The 17,626-nt window shown below is 44.8% G+C and overlaps 1 protein-coding gene across 1 annotated transcript in view; it reads right to left on the bottom strand.

Moving 5' to 3' along the window:
- Nucleotides 1-17,626, bottom strand: part of LOC144826112 (uncharacterized) — a 45,439-nt gene that overhangs the window by 16,565 nt on the left and 11,248 nt on the right. Inside the window, exon 2 of the mRNA XM_078684508.1 lies at nucleotides 16,900-16,992. Within this exon, the coding sequence (XP_078540634.1) occupies nucleotides 16,900-16,992 (93 nt within the window). The remainder of the gene's footprint in view (nucleotides 1-16,899; nucleotides 16,993-17,626) is intronic.

A 17,626-nucleotide genomic window follows, 5' to 3' on the forward strand; every position in this document is an offset into this window, starting at 1 on the left:
GAGAGGCGTCTAGGTACCAGTTCCTATTCAACGAGAGGTAGGCCAGCGATTGTTTAAGCAATTTTCAGGCCAGATACAAGACAAAATAAAAAAGAAAAGAAAAGATAAGAATAAAGGAAAGGAAAAACGTTAATAGGGCCCATAAATAATGTCCCTAATACCTTTGTGGCGCGTTCAAGCTCCGTGTAATCTATTGATCAATGAGAAAGACAAGAGGGAAAGCAGGTAAGGGAGATACAATGGGAAGAATGTACTCCTCATGTTCCAGGGACTGTCTGGTAACATACAATACGTAGTAATCAACAGGACTAAACAAGTCCTTACCCCACAGCCGGTGATACTTCCCACCCGGTGGGGTCTTAAGAACATCAGTTTAGTGGTTCATAGGCGAGCACCATATACTAGGGATAAAATACGTGCACAAGGGATTTATTGTATAGCGTCACAAATTAGAAGGAGAGTATAAAGCATAATAAATGCGACAAAAGGAGTGAATGAGGGGAATGCCCAAGCAGTTTCACCTAGCTAGTAATTAAAATCGTCCATAACGCCAGTACAATCACAAATAGCCAAATTGCATGAAAAACGATGGTCCTGATCTGAAATGCAGAAGAGGGGCTGGGAAATTTTACTAATCAGTAGTCGTAAAGGAAAAACACAGGACACTGGGTTCTAACAATACCGGAACGTGCACACGTGAACACTTACAATAATAGAAAAGAGTCCAAGTAGTATAAAAACGCAGCGATGCGGAACACGGTACTGTGTCCGTAAAAACCTATAATAGTAAGGGCCTTAAGCAGTCCAGAAGAAAAGTAGTTAAAAACCGGTTATGGGAAGGCAACACAACAGACTCACTTAGACGAAGTGCGGCTAACGTATCCTGGCGGCTCCACCTCAATCCATGGAGTGCGGAAGGAGTACACCGGAAGTGACTAAATAGTCAAACGTGACAAATAAAAACTAGAACGCGCCTCCTAGTAAAGAGGCAGTTCCGTTTGCAAAGAATGGGCTTCACTCGCGAGCGAAAAAGCTCGTACCAGAAAAAAGACCTAAAGTCAGTAGACGTCGGACAGCATTACAATACAAGCGACCTACACAGAAGTTCACAAAATCTCACCAAAACTTTCTGTAAGAGTAAAAGCAGCATCAATTAAACAATTATACTATCGAAGCCGCAAGAAATAATAGGGATTTGAGGTATATCCAATTAAGCCAAAAGAATCGCAGTCCCCCGAACCAAAATAGTGTAAGCTTGATCTGATTTCTTGCTGATCTAAACGGAATTAATTGCTTAGTAGCAAAGCGGGTCTCGAAATAAAAAGCAGAGTATAGATTTCTATTACAACACTATATCAGTGAGTGGTACATTAGTATAAAAAGAGTTAGCATCACATAGTTATGTGTCGACAAGTATCACTCTATCTGGTGTTGCGTGTCACGTGAGCTCAAAGCATAACTGCTGATTTTGTGTGGAAAAAAAGTATGCAGATGATTGATAAACTATCTCACAGAGCTGGATGAACCGAATCAGAGAAAACAGAAAAATTATCAAGCACGTAAAATTAGAATCATGGATATCCAGAAGACGTATTTGGCAGCTGTTGCCTAAAAAGTTCCTAAACTTCAATCACTGGAAGGACATGCAAACAAATTTCAAAAAGGTACAGACATGGAGGAGTTTACAACATATACTCCCCATATTCATGCCACAAATTTAGTTAAGACCTTGTTATACACCTCGGTATGTCAGAATGAGGCTCTTATATGCAACATAGACTCCCCAAAGTGGTGTCACAAAATTTAGTTAAGAACTGGGTATGAACCTAGGTGTGGCAGAATTTGGCTCTTGAGTACATTGAAATACCCTCTAAACGCTTAATCACCTAAAAAGTTTTCGGAATCACAGTTGAGCCCGTGTTCAACCGTATGTAGCCTCATGATCCACATTGCCTCCAATCTTCTCAAGTGCAACTCTCTGTTACCACCCCGTGGGTTCTGCTTAATGGTTTCAATCCCAAAAAAGGATAGAGCTTTATATGGGCCCTGGGCGTTACACAGCATGGCATGGGTGGCCACAGGGTATCTTGCATCTTGCTGGTGTAAAGCCCTCACATGTTCTGCAATTCTTTCTTTTAGGGGTCTAATGGTACTTCCACTGTTTACCACATGCACATTCAATGATTTAAACAACACATTTTGTAGTACAATTGATATTGGATCTGATCGTGTATGTTCTGTTGTTAAAGCCAGTGAAACTTTTGACTTTGTGTTTGGCCCACTTGCACACCCCACAGAAACCACATTTATGAAAACCCAACATGTTTGGGGTCAGCCAAGTTTGTGCGATACTTGATTTGGGAACTGTGGGACTAAGTCTATTGCGTAGTGTTCTGCCACGTTTGAAAGTGATTTGGGGGCGGGTAGTGATGATGCCTGACAGAAGGCTGTCTTCTAGTAGGATACCCCAATGTTTATTCAAACTTTTCTGCAGAGTATGGCTGAGATCATTAAAATCAGTTACCATACACACTCTTTGGGCCTTCGTTCTGGGTTTGTTGAGATCCTTGAGAGTCTCCGCTCTTGTTACTCTTGCAATGCGTTTCTCTGATCGTGTAATGTGATATGGGGCATAAGCTCTCTTTGTGAATCTAGTGCTCATGTCTCTGATGCAGTTATTGAATTCAGGTTCTTCACTGCAGTTTCTTCTCGCCCTGATAAATTCCCCCTATGGAATGGATCTGATCTGGTGAATCGGATGACTACTGTCAGCATCCAAGATAGAGTTGCAAGACGTGCTTTTGTGAAAAAGACGACTATGAAGTGTGCTGTCTTTAATGTACAGTTCGATGTCAAGATAGCTGATGTTACTAACGCTACATTCCATAGTGAATTTCATGCCGAAATTGTTGGTGTTCAGGTAGGAGCAAAATTAGTCTAATTCGGTTTGGGTACCTGACCATAACAGTGAGCAGTCGTCAATGTACCTGCCCCAGAAAATGATGTGATCAATCCACATTGACCCTAAGCTACCCCAGATCCAATCCCTCTCCAAACATCCCATAAACAAGTTTGCAAATGAAGGTGAAAACTTGGATCCCATCGCTACACCCCTCGTCTGTCTGTACCAATGGTTTTCGAATAGGAAGAAATTATTGTGTAGGATGAGGTGCATCATGGTTACCAACATTTCATTATGGACCCACTGAGAGGCATGTCTGTTATTCAAAAATTCGGTTACAGCTTGAAGGCCTAGATCAGGTTGAATACTGGTGTACAAAGAGACCACATCTAATGTGGCAAGTATCATACCCGGTTGCCAGGCCACATCCACGAGAAGGCTTAATACGTGTTTGGAGTGTTGTATGTAGGACGCCAAATTGCGTACTAAAGGACCCAAAAAAAGGTCTACATATTCTGCAAGTTTTTCAGTAGGGCCTCCAACGCCAGACACAATTGGTCTCCCCCGGTGGAAAGAGCAGCTGTTTGTGAATTTTTGGCAGAGTATAAAGCACCGGGTAGGTAGGTCTAAAGACTTTATGGTAAGCCAATTCATCGTCATCCAAAAGACCCTCTGAATGCCAGGTAGTGAGAAGTTTGTTGATCAGGGTGCACAAAGGTCCTATGGGATTATGCTCGATAGCCTCATAGCAAGTTGTGTCTCCGAGTTGTGACATGATCTCTTTGTTATAGTCTAGCTTATTCATGATGACCACATTTCCACCCTTGTCCACTTCCCTGATTAATATGTCTCTATCTTCGCTTAAGTGTCTGAGTGCCTGTCGTTCCCCTGCACTGAGATTATCCTGATAACATTTTCAGTGGGGGGGGTTCTATTTTCCTGATCATCAAGGTCCTCCGGTACTTGTTTATAAAAAGAATCAATGGCATTGCCACCCGGGAGAATTGGAGTCCACTTGGATTTATTTTTTAGGCCACTTGATAAAGAGGTGTCCATATCAATATCCAATTCCTCAAGAAGGCGAACTACGGTGTATGGTGATTCCTCTACATCTGTTGCATGTATGTCTTTGATACTAGGAACATCATGCACATCACCAATGAAAGTATTGCTATTTTTTTTATTGGCAGAAGGATTACATGCAAAAAATCTTTTGAGTTTAAGTCCCCTTACAAATTTAAACAAATCCACCTTCAGTTGACACATATCCCCTGCCTCCCGAGGATTGAAACGGAGACATTTGGTTAAAAGTGTAATCGTGTCTCGTGTGAGGTCTTTGGAGGAGAGATTAACCACCTGCACACCTGTGTCCGTTGCATCTATTTGTTCTTTTCGTTGCCAGACCTGAGTTTTCTTCGATAATCGTCTTTGTCCACCCCTTTTGCCTCTATGGGTTTTGGATCTGTCCCTGCTCTCGCCCCTTGGGTTCTGTTGCTTTTGCGAATAGCTTTGACCTCCCGAAAGAAAGCAGATTCGATTCTTGTGGTTCCTGACTGCTTCACTGTCACTGGAGGGAGGCGCACTTATGGATGTGGAGCTGGATGAAATGGAAATGGTGTCTATTCTAGGTGTGGTGCCAGGTCTATTGTTAGTTGAAATTAATGAGTCATATTTCCTGGCATACATGAAGTCTCTCCCTGTTTTATAATCTATTTCATCACGTTTAAGTTGTCTTGCCTTCCTCTCTTTTATCTCTTTTTGGTGACTTATCTCCCTCTAGAGAGGGAGATAAGTGATCTGAACTTAAAAGAGGTCACTGAGAAAAACTGTGTGATTCTTAAGGAGGTCATGCTCAGTCAGAAGTGCGACAGGCTTCCCAGTGGTTGGGTTGGCGTCACATCTGGATCCTTCCAGATTCCACATATATGATCCCAGTCGTCTTTTGCACTTCAAACTACTGACGTATTTGAGAAGGAGGAGTGGAGTTTAGAGAATGTCACCAACTGTAGAGAAACACTAATATGACTACACTGCGCTTTAACGCAAGGACTTCGAGGCGGCAGAGACTCCCCCTGTTAACCACTCAAGCTTGATATGATCAAAACGCTTGAAATGGGGAACAGCATTACTGACACGGAGATACCAGACGCCATGTGGACAAGGGCTGATCTCACCTTAATGTTTCACCTCACTCCCTGCATCTTGTAGACCTCCATGACTCTTCTGTGGAAAAGTAAATTTTGTCATGTTCTGTGTCCCTACGTGTCATCCATCATATGTTATGTGTGCATGACCAATATGCATATGTTATTCCCCATGTCCGATTCAAGACGCAATTACAGTTGTGTCCACCTCTGATATGCCATTTCCCAGTCCCCGTGAATACTACGAATACCAGGCCTATGTAAAGTAATGTTGCCATGTTTCTCAGTGTGCACGTTATTCTATTACAAAGTCCCCGTTTCCAGGCCTCAACAGGGCCTGGACATCAGATTCAGCTCCTGTCTCCTGAAGCCTCGCTGAGGAGCGATGCAGCCCCCACCTGTATCCTCGACCTTTCACTTACTTCCTGCCTCGCAGTGCCCGGTGCAGCTTGGCTCTGCCTCTGAGTCTGCCAAAAGTATGTTATAGTTCCAGTTATCAGTTCAGTCCTCCTTCTCTGCATTCCTAAGCTACTGAACTGCATCAATAGTTTCCGTCATTGTCTAGCCTTCACGGCTCCATGTTAGAGAATACTGTATTTAATGGTCATTTAATACTCTTCATCACGCACTACATGTAGAATAAATGCATGCTCTAGTCTTAGAGTCAATTAGCTTTTCCCCTCATGACTTCTAGTTTATATCAACATGTTCCCTAAACATTAGATACCAGATAGGGTTTAGGTACATGTCGCTCCGACCCTCCAGACTTTAGTCTCTGCTCCTAGCACAGAGTTCATAGCCCCCAGCTTCTCCTAGTAACACGTCATTGCCAGTTTGCGCGCACCACCAGGTTAGAGGTCCCGGCTCCTTAGGTAGCCCCCTCCAATGTTTCCGCCCATTTCATGACATATTCTGTTACGTTTGCATCACATGTCTGAGTTACACCTTCTTTATCCCTTATCTTTCGCGACTGCTACGCGTCACGCCTTCTGCTCCACCCACTGCTACGCCTACTGCAATGTAATGTTATGTGTTCGCGCTATGTATATATGCTCCTGTATTGTTATTAAAAGTTAGCGCGCTCATCCCAGACCCAGCCCCAGCAGCTGCTGGGCCCTGTCATCCTATTCCTATGCAGGTTGTCCTGTTCCTGTCCTTATGCTGTATTAAACCTGCAAAACTCCTACTACCTCGAATCTTGACTCTTATTTATTGAGCTATCTGTTATGATATATGTCTAGTCAAAAATAGGGTATTATTTATTTATTTACCACATAATGGCGCCCGAATAGGGACTTGCCCTTTCCCCACGCGTCGGTGAAGCCACGCCGACCCCCTGACCCTCTGCAGCCGTGACGGAACCATACCGGCCACGTGCAGATATTTCTGCTTCAAGTATCCCTCAGGCCCACGGAGGAGACGGAGGAGGCGGTCCAGCATCCAAACGAGACGGTGGAGGAACGCGGCGAGTCCCGACCAGAGCCCAAGCCAAGAGTCCAAGGTCCGAGGTATCCGGAGGCCCACCCGTAACCGAAGTCGGTCGTCCGTCGTCGTAGCAGTCCAGTCCAGTCCGAAGCTTTCCGTTCTTGCTGCCCGGTGAGTACCATTACTGGGGTAGTATCTAGACAGGGTCAATCTAAATTGACTCTGGTCCGTGGGTTGGTGGTACCCAGGCCCACAAACGAAGTGTTCACCTAGGTGGATACGGGTCTTGATGCGTCCCTTTATGGGACCGGTATGTTCCGTACTGTTTCAGCAGTGCATCCAGTAACTCTAGTCTGTTCCGTTCTCGAGAAATTCTTGTGCTTCTGTTCTCAGTATTCCAGGTAATATTTCTGTCCGAACTGTAATGTTATGATGTTGTTCAATGTATTTCCAATGTCGTGGTATGCCTGAATTGTTTTCCCAATTGTTATTGTTCCTCGTCTATTGTATTGTGTTCCGATTCAAGTTTACAATGTCTCTCTTTTCGAGATTACGTCAGTTAAAAACTAGAAAGGGTTTGTTAGAAGAAGCAGTTCCTGTTCCGCCTAGGGACAGTCCAGGTCACTTTATGTATCAGAAACATGGCATAAGCGCCATATTGTATCTAGATTTATGGGTAGATTATACCAAACAGTTAGAAGAAAAGTATAGATGGCCCGTATCGGGTACATGGGATGCCGAATGCATCATGCGAGTAGAAGAAGCATTATGGAAAAAGAAAGCCAGACAGTCACAGAAAGATGCCATCGAGTTATGGCGCAAAGAAGCTCATAAAAGAACCGAAAAAGAAATCAGAAAGTCAGAACTAAGTAGAGAATCCCAAGAACGAGCCCAAGAAAGAGAATTAATCGAGATAGGTGAACGAGTTAGAACTGAGCAATCAGACAGACAGAGGCATGCCCTTAATAAGGGTATGTATCCTCTTCTTGCTGAGGGCTTGCCAAAAGCGACCCCAGAGGCATCCAGTAATTTCCCGCCACCATTAGTTCCGACCAAGCTACGTCACAAACCGACCGCAGCTGATATTTTTATTTCGTCCTATCTGGACGACACAGTCCCCGAATATGCAAATCCTGTTCACGCTCCGCCAGTCCCTGTAAATCAGGTAATTCCTGCTCCTCCAGACACCGGGGTGCCCTTAACAGCCCCCCCCGGGTCAGCCCGCCATACAAGTCCAGCCCACGTTACAATTACCGACCCTGCCAGGACGAAAAGCATCAGTTGATGATTCTAGTTTAGGGGCCGCAGGGGGAGGTCTTCCTCAAACCCCGCCGCCATACAAGCGTTTATCAGCACTCGAATTACATGCTCAAGCATCACAGCGTACTCCTAAAAGTAATAAGTCTGTTGCAGAAATCAGGCAAACCCTTGGCGAATGTGTCTATGACCCAGTTCCAGGCGAATTTAATATGGTTTTATATTCCGTACGCATAAGGAGGGTGACCGAGTATCTAGTCACCTTGCCGAATATGAAAGAAGATCTAGACAGAATATATCGTTTCATCCGTACAGGGGATGATCCAGAAAGTATTAGTAATGCCATGTCTCAAAGGAAAGCCGAGATTCAGCGCATGATATTAAAGTTCCTAATTAACTGTCTAATAAGAGAACAAGATTACCCGTCTAAAGATCCGGAAGAAATGAAAACTCTAACAAAGTGGAGTGATAATATAGCCGAAGGAAAGCACAATACCATTGGTGCCATGGAAAGTATGTACAAGAAAATCCGTAGAGAGATAATAAAGATACACGAACAGCGTAAAGCAGCACAAGTAAGCGAGAAAGAAAGTATCTCTGATCCTGAAGAGGAAGACAATGAGAATACTGCCAGAATAGCGTATGTAGGAAAACCTAGATTTCCAGATCGCCATTTACGTCTAGAACCCAAGTCTACTTTCCATCACCCAGCACCAGAACAAGGTTCCCTAGAACAAGTATTTCAAGCTACCGATCACATTCTGAAATCACGAATCGGTTATAGTGAGTTAAGTACTATGCATGAACAGGAATTAGTGCGATCAGCAGTCCGATGGATTACTGATTCTACCACTTTTCCAGACGAAATAGTGGCACAAATGTTTCTGAAAATGCCCCCAGCCGAGCAACGACTGGTGGGTATGTATATGATTCAGCACCTCATTACTCTGTATGAGGGTCAACATTCTGATCCAGGTCCGTTACATGATGTCCTGAACGAGCTACTCCAGTATAGATGGAGAGGTCTAGGTACCGATTTAATTAGTGTCATTCTAGAACAGCGTCACAAATATAGAACATTCTTGAACCCGCATTTTGCTCATGTCTCACCCCCAGAAAGTAAATCATTCTACATAGACAGACAGAATCCGTTACGAGAAGTCCACCCAGTCAAAGGAACGGGTGGCGAAATGCAACGAGTGTTTGTATACACTCCGATCACAAAGATGGAACTCCTTGAAATGAAGAAATTAATTCCCTGTCATGACAAAGATCCAGCAGGGTTCCATAGAGAATTAAAAGACATGCTCCGTATGGAAGAATACACATACCCAGATATCATTAAAATGTTAAAAGTCCTGCTACCCGCAGGGGTGTATGAAAAGCTAAAGGAAAAAGAATGGGAGGTGGGAGAGAAAAAGATAGATTGGGCAGTCCTAGAAGCAGAAGATAAGATACGTGTACCAGGTACTGGTCTTGGAGAGAAATGTAAAGAATTACCAGAATTATTAATTCAAGTTTTACCCAGATTATTAACAACGAGAAAAGAAGACTGGGATGCAATCTCAGCCTGTAAACAGAAACAAGATGAAGATATTAGTGATTTTTATTCTAGATTTGAAAAATGTTTCAGTATCAACAGTGGTCTCAAGACAAGTAGTGAGTCATATCCTCACCTTTTTGTTACTAAATTAGTCGAGAATTCAAGTCCACCAATTAAAAACCGAGTTCTGAAAGTCGAAAGCACCTGGCAAGCTAATACTCCGTCCCAGATGCTCCAGATGCTCCAGTATCACCAGAATAGAATCAGGGAAGAGCAAGAACACGAAAGAAAACGTATGAAAGACACGAAAATGAAAGTACTAGTTGCACAATCTGTTCCTCAAGACAGTCAGAAGAGGGGTCCGAATCAAGCCAGTCATCCTGCAGCTCCCGTTAAAGGGAACTGCAATTATTGTAAACAGCCAGGTCATTTCATAAATGAGTGTGCAGTTCTGAAACATAACATAGCTACCGGTAAGACTAAAGAAAGACCACGTCCGCCTAGACAAGAACAAGTTTCACAGATTCCTCAGCCACAGAATGCACCACCGACAGTTACAGCACCGCAGCCCATCGCTGCAACACAGCACGTTACATCGCAGATGTACCAGTATGCACAGTCTGAGTATCCAGAGTACCAGCCATATTCATGAAACAGCCTAGAGAGGGAGGTAGGCTTGCCTCTCATCGAGATACCTGTAGATCAAGAAGGTCCCTATGTTCACAGTCAAGTATTAGGGAAAGACAGAAAGTTTTTGATTGATACAGGGGCAAGTAGGACCACAATTAGTCACGCCGAAGTTCCAGGGGCTCCGCTCTCAGGCTCAAGAAATGTTTCCCTTGGATTTTCAGGAAAGCCTATCGTTAATGAGATTTCAAAGCCAGTCACTCTAGAAGTAGGTCCATTGTCCCGCACTACTGATCTGTTGCTTACTAAGTCATGTCCAGAAAACCTATTAGGCATTAAAACACTGAAAGAATTAGGTGCAGTTATATGTTGTTCCCCAGAGGGAATACGTCTGTTCCTACGTGACTTTAAGGGTCACTATGTATTACGAGATTTTGATTCCAGACTGTCCAATGTTCCGCAGCATTTATGGGCGCAAGGTCCAACTGATGTAGGTTATATGCAAATCACACCCTATCGTGTGACTCTCAAACCAGGTGTAGTGTTACCACGAATCAGACAGTACAGATTGCCACCCGAGGCTGTAGCAGCCTTATCCAAAATTATTGACGAGCTCATGGCTCAAGGAGTAGTTGTAGAAACTGACTCCAATGTATGCAACTCTCCGATCATTCCAGTCATGAAACGTACTGATCCAAATGCACCCCCAGTATATCGATTAGTGATTGACCTACGAGAACTTAACAAATGTATTATTCCTCAGTACCCAGTTGTCCCAGACATCTCTTCCCTATTGACAGCCATTGATTCCGAAGCCACGTTCTTCACAGTAATAGACCTCAAGAATGCATTTTTTAGTGTTCCTATTCATCCAGACAGCCAGTTTCTTTTCGGATTTTGTTTAAATGGAAGGAGCTATATGTTCACACGCGCTCCTCAAGGTTTCACAGAAAGCCCTAGTATTTACAGTCAAGCACTTAAGAGACAACTAGACAACATTCACATGCCAACTGACACTGCCCTGCTCCAGTATGTCGATGATCTACTGATCACAGCCCGTTCTGAACGTGACTGCGAGCGAGCGTCACTCACGGTTTTGTATTTCCTAGCCGAGATGGGGCACAAGGTGTCACCTTCGAAGCTTCAATTCTGTGTCCAGCAAGTGGTATACTTAGGACACTTACTGTCCAAGAGGGGTAGGCAGTTGACACCAGACCGTATCCAGTTGATAGCGAGTCTTCCCCAGCCCACGACCCAGAAGGAGGTACGTGCCTTTATCGGCCTTACTTCTTATTGTAGACAATGGATTCCTCAGTATGCATTTTTAGCCAAGCCACTGATACAGTTAACGACACAGGAGGCAGCCGTATCGACTGTTCTCCCTTGGACATCTGAACATACACTTAGTTTCAACGAGTTAAAGAAAGCCATATGCCAAGCTCCAGTTCTAGCTACACCGAACTACAGTAAGCCTTTTACACTTTTTATCACTGAACGTGAAGGTACAGCATTATCTGTTCTCACACAAGATCAAGCAGGACAATACAAGCCCTGTGCTTATTTTTCGAGCACACTAGATCCAGTCGCCCAGGCGTTGCCTGCGTGCCTCAAGTCAGTTGCAGCCACAGCACTAGCTATCAGACAAAGTGATTCCATAGTTTTAGGACATACTTTGACAGTACAAGTCCCACACTCCGTGGAAGTTCTTTTAAACCGAACACAAACTCAGCACTTGACAATTGCACGTTTAACAGGTTATGAATTGACACTGTTCCAGCCACACATAGAAATTAGACGCTGCAACATCCTGAATCCTGCTACACTGTTACCATCAGTTAGTTCAAATTCTGCCACACACGACTGTGTGGAAGCAGTCAACATTACGACAAAGCCAAGACAGGACCTGACAGACATTCCGTTACCAGATCCTGACCTGACACTTTATGTGGATGGTTCATGTATGAGAACTAGTACAGGAGAACTAGTCGCCGCGTATGCAGTGACTACTGACACCGAAGTTATTGAAACACACCGTATTGACACTCTGTCCGCTCAAGCAGCAGAGCTAGTTGCTCTGACACAAGCCTGCATACACGCCAAGAACCTGAAAGTTAATGTTTACACAGATTCACGTTACGCATTTGGAGTTGTACACGACTTCGGAGTGCTCTGGCAGGAGAGAGGTTTCATGACTTCTCATGGAACCAAGATTCAGCATGGTCTCCTTATTCAAGCCCTGTTAGATGCCATACATTTACCGACATCCATCGCTATCATGAAGTGCAAAGCACATACGAAAGTTACTGACATTATTTCTCAAGGTAACGATCTAGCAGATCGCACAGCCAAGCTTACAGCACAGACTCTAGACATTCCAGTTAACCTGACACACACCCCAGATCCGACTACATGTATGACAGTTAAGGACCCTACTCAAGATGTCATAGATATCCAGTTACATGCTACTCCCGAAGAAATCAAGAAATGGTCCGAACAAGGAGGGGTCCAGACAGATCAAGGATGGTTAACGAAGGGTAGAGCCACATGGTTTCTCCCCGACTCTATGGTTCAAGTCATCATTAATACCGCACATAGTCCAGCACATTTAGGAGAAAAAGCTATGTTAGACAGTATCCAGAACATTTGGTTCAACAAACATTTACGAGCTGCAGCCAAGCAGAAAGTCCGTACCTGTATGATATGTTGTCAGTTTAATCCAGGTAAAAGTGTCCCGGTGGAACAAGGTGGATTCCAGCCTCCTGACCACCCCTTTGAAGTCCTCCAGATGGATTATATTCAGATGGAGCGATGTCGAGGTTTCAAGTATGTCCTTGTAGTTGTATGCGCTTTGTCCAGATGGACAGAAGCATATCCAGTCCCAGATTACACAGCCGCGACCACTGCCAAGCAGTTGGTTCGTGAGTTCTTCCCTCGATATGGACTCCCTAGAGTCGTATATTCTGATAACGGTCAGCCATTCTCATCTGAGTTGATGAAGCACGTTTCCCTGTTGTTAGGGTACCAGTGGAAGTTCCATTGTGTACGCCATCCCGAAGCAGCCGGTCTAGTCGAGAGACATAATCAGACTCTGAAAATTCGAATTGCAAAAATATGTAAAGATAAGGGTGTGGACTGGCTAGTAGCTCTGCCAGTCGCTTTGTTTTATATGCGCATGGTCGCACATTCCAGATCAGGTCTGTCCCCGTATGAGGTCGTATTCGGCCGCCCCCCTAACATGTGGGGTACTCCTAGACCCCGAAGTATTACTGATGTTTCATGTAATATGCTGACAGATTACCTAGCTTCCTTGATGTCTGCCCTCAACTCATGTCGTTCACAGGTTGCTGCCGCATTTCCAGACAATACCGAGGTGGCACCGCATGAAATCGTTCCAGGTTCCATGGTGATGGTCCGGAACTTTGACAGATCAAGTCCGCTGGAGCCACGTTGGAAGGAGCCCCGTCAGGTCCTCCTCACCACCCGTACAGCCGTGAAATTGGAAGGACGCCGCGGCTGGGTACACCTTTCGCACGTCAAGAAATTCTACGGATTGAAACCGGTCTCTAAAAACATTTTCCAGGATATCAAGACTTGTCAAAACATTGTTCCTAAGGACTGTCCCGCAAATAACATTGATACAACCCCTCCCTTGGTAGAGAAAACTCCGCAGCAGGAGTATAAGCAAAAACTCCGGTCTAGTAAAATAAGTCAGTCAGTTTGATTGTCTAAGTCCTCCCCTAGGTGAAACGGTTAGACTGTTTCTGACATGTATAAAATAGACCCCCATAGTGAGAGAGTTAGTCAAAACTCAAACCGATGTATCGTTTTTCTGAGTTTCATATTATTCATCAGCATAATGATTTCCTGCACTAGTTACGCATTTTTCCTGTGTTTCCCAGTCCCTCATGTAAATAAGCATTCTAATGTTACAGTAGAACACACGTTTAGTGATCTGCCTCCTCACGAATATTCATACCGCCTCGCTATGCGTAACAATACCTTCATCCGTATGTTGCATTATTCACACCAGACCAGCAATGCCACTAATTGTTGGGTGTGTGGTCGACTCCCCCCTTTCCAGACGTCGAAGGGAGTTCTGCCACTTTTTCCTTATCCTTTTTCACATAATGGTTCGTGTGGAGCATGGTCCACGTTAACGTCATCCTTAACAGATATGTCTTTTCTTAACAGTACATGTTTCCCAGACAAGCAAGGTTTCCCCCACAGAACAGGTTTAGATCTAGAAAATGAAGTGTATAATTTAGGTAATTATTCGTCGAATTTTATGGTCCTGAATGTTCAGTCTGATACTACTCCAGACTCACCTGCTATTTCAGTACTACCAGTCAAAGGCGAATTATGTGTCCGAAATAAGGGTTCCGTACACGTAGGACATAGTGATTGTACTACTATTGTCAAGTATAGTGACAGTGGGAAATCTATTTTTAAAACTTCACGTCATTCTTATTTTATTTGTGGTCAAACTGCATATGTTCGTCTGCCCCTCGATTGGGAGGGAACCTGTTACATTGCCTTCCTACTGCCACCTGTTTTCCTAGCCCCACCTGACTACCATAGGAATTCCTTCCTAGTACATACTAGACACAAGAGAAACCTCCCGATTGTCGACTATACTGAAACTGCTGCAGAGCAATTCATTGATATTGATAAAGGTGTTTTCCCTTATTTAGGTACAGTTGTAAACAGTAAGCTAATCCGTAGGTTGACAAGAACCCTTGAAGCAGTAGTAGATGAGACTGCCTCCGCTCTAGGTAACTTAACCGAAGAGCAATCCTTTATGAGAATTGTTGTGCTCCAGAATCGTCTCGTCCTTGACGTCATACTGGCCGATAGGGGCGGGGCCTGTAGAGTCCTCGGATCTAGTTGCTGCATTTTCATTCCAAATAACGCGCCGTCTGTTTATTCAGCTATAACCAGACTTCATAAAATTGCCCATCTGTTACACCAGAATCCAGGCACCTGGACATGGTCCGGTTGGTTCTGGAATATAATTTCCGCCTGGGGATGGAAAGTCCTGTCCTTTCTAGGTATTGCAGTAGCGATCATATTCAGCTGCTGCCTCTGTATACAATGTGGCCCTGCGATTTGCGGCATGTGTGCTACCTCTTGTATTCCTAGTCCCAAGCCTCGTTCTAAATCCCGTTCCAAGACAATTCGAGATGAACAAATGGTACTGTATGAAATGATAGATGGTATCATGAATATTGATGTTTCCTGATGGAAACGTAGTGACAAGGAGGGAATGTGGAAAAGTAAATTTTGTCATGTTCTGTGTCCCTACGTGTCATCCATCATATGTTATGTGTGCATGACCAATATGCATATGTTATTCCCCATGTCCGATTCAAGACGCAATTACAGTTGTGTCCACCTCTGATATGCCATTTCCCAGTCCCCGTGAATACTACGAATACCAGGCCTATGTAAAGTAATGTTGCCATGTTTCTCAGTGTGCACGTTATTCTATTACAAAGTCCCCGTTTCCAGGCCTCAACAGGGCCTGGACATCAGATTCAGCTCCTGTCTCCTGAAGCCTCGCTGAGGAGCGATGCAGCCCCCACCTGTATCCTCGACCTTTCACTTACTTCCTGCCTCGCAGTGCCCGGTGCAGCTTGGCTCTGCCTCTGAGTCTGCCAAAAGTATGTTATAGTTCCAGTTATCAGTTCAGTCCTCCTCCTCTGCATTCCTAAGCTACTGAACTGCATCAATAGTTTCCGTCATTGTCTAGCCTTCACGGCTCCATGTTAGAGAATACTGTATTTAATGGTCATTTAATACTCTTCATCACGCACTACATGTAGAATAAATGCATGCTCTAGTCTTAGAGTCAATTAGCTTTTCCCCTCATGACTTCTAGTTTATATCAACATGTTCCCTAAACATTAGATACCAGATAGGGTTTAGGTACATGTCGCTCCGACCCTCCAGACTTTAGTCTCTGCTCCTAGCACAGAGTTCATAGCCCCCAGCTTCTCCTAGTAACACGTCATTGCCAGTTTGCGCGCACCACCAGGTTAGAGGTCCCGGCTCCTTAGGTAGCCCCCTCCAATGTTTCCGCCCATTTCATGACATATTCTGTTACGTTTTCATCACATGTCTGAGTTACACCTTCTTTATCCCTTATCTTTCGCGACTGCTACGCGTCACGCCTTCTGCTCCACCCACTGCTACGCCTACTGCAATGTAATGTTATGTGTTCGCGCTATGTATATATGCTCCTGTATTGTTATTAAAAGTTAGCGCGCTCATCCCAGACCCAGCCCCAGCAGCTGCTGGGCCCTGTCATCCTATTCCTATGCAGGTTGTCCTGTTCCTGTCCTTATGCTGTATTAAACCTGCAAAACTCCTACTACCTCGAATCTTGACTCTTATTTATTGAGCTATCTGTTATGATATATGTCTAGTCAAAAATAGGGTATTATTTATTTATTTACCACACTTCCCTGCTGTGCCATAGCGCCTACGTATTACCCCCCCCTTCAAGTAACGGGCACCGTTACTACGTAGCTCGGATTCTGCCTTCTAAGTCATATCTGTGCACTCTACTAATGGCAACAGGTCCTCCACAAGACCGGCCCAGCCTACCTCAACAGAAGGCTCTGCTTCAACGTCTCCAACCGCCAACTCCGCTCTGCCAACCTCATCCTCGCCACCATCCCCTGCATCCGAAGAACCACCGCAGGCGTCAGATCCTTCTCCCACCTCGCCGCCAAGACCTGCAATACCCTTCCACTCAGCCTACGACAGACCCAAGACCTGCTGACCTTCAGGAGGATACGCAAGACCTGGCGTTCGACCAGTAGCGGCACCCCCTTCTTTTCTTCCCTTTTTTCTTCCCCAGTGCCTTGAGACCCTCGCGGGTAAGTAGTGCGCGCTACAAATTCTGTGATTGATTGATTGATTGACTGCATTCACAGGGCCCCATCTGCACAGAGCTCAGCCAGGGGCCCCTCGTCCCTGGACGGTCACCATCAGCTCACCTGAGGCTTCTCTCCCAACGCCTGGCTCATCTGGAAACAACTGCTGCTCTTCACTTACACTGAGTGTAAACACAGATGTGACCACCGGATAACCTGAAAACGGAAAAGGAGATTGTAAAAGTATGAACGGCAATGAGGAAACAAAAAATGTCCAAGGTTTATAAGGAGCACGCTGAACAGAGGGGCACAGGAGTGCGGATGAGTGAAATCTGGGGTCAAGCTTCGCCCTCATCCAAGACATGTACATACCATGTGCATTATTGTCACAGGAGAGGGTCCAACGTGAAAGAAAGCAAGGGGCATCTGTCTAGTGAGCAAGAGATGGCTTGAGGCGGGGGGCGCCATTTTGATCTTGGATCCAACATTGTAATCAAATCTTACAGGGTTTTCAAATAAGATGAACAAAGTTTCAACTGTAAAGCACAGTTCAGTCACATGAGGCTGAGAATAAGTTGGCACGAGGGCAGCTGCAGCCCCTGTGCCAGGCTCCTTCCGACCCTGCCCAAGGGGTGGGTAAGGCAGAGGAGGAGAGCTGGAGCATGTCTGCCATGGAGATGCCCCCTGTAGGCTGGTATGTTTGTTCTCCTTCACAGACGTCAATGACCTTGTGCAAGATGACATCTAATGTTACCAGGGCACTATCAGGAATAGAAGGTGGGTAAGTCCCTGACAGCGACACCCTTGTTTGTCTTCTGTATCAGCACCCTTTATCCCAGCCCCCCTTCAG

Source organism: Lissotriton helveticus, chromosome 3_2 (genome assembly GCF_964261635.1).
Source record: "Lissotriton helveticus chromosome 3_2, aLisHel1.1, whole genome shotgun sequence".
NCBI lineage: Eukaryota > Metazoa > Chordata > Amphibia > Caudata > Salamandridae > Lissotriton > Lissotriton helveticus.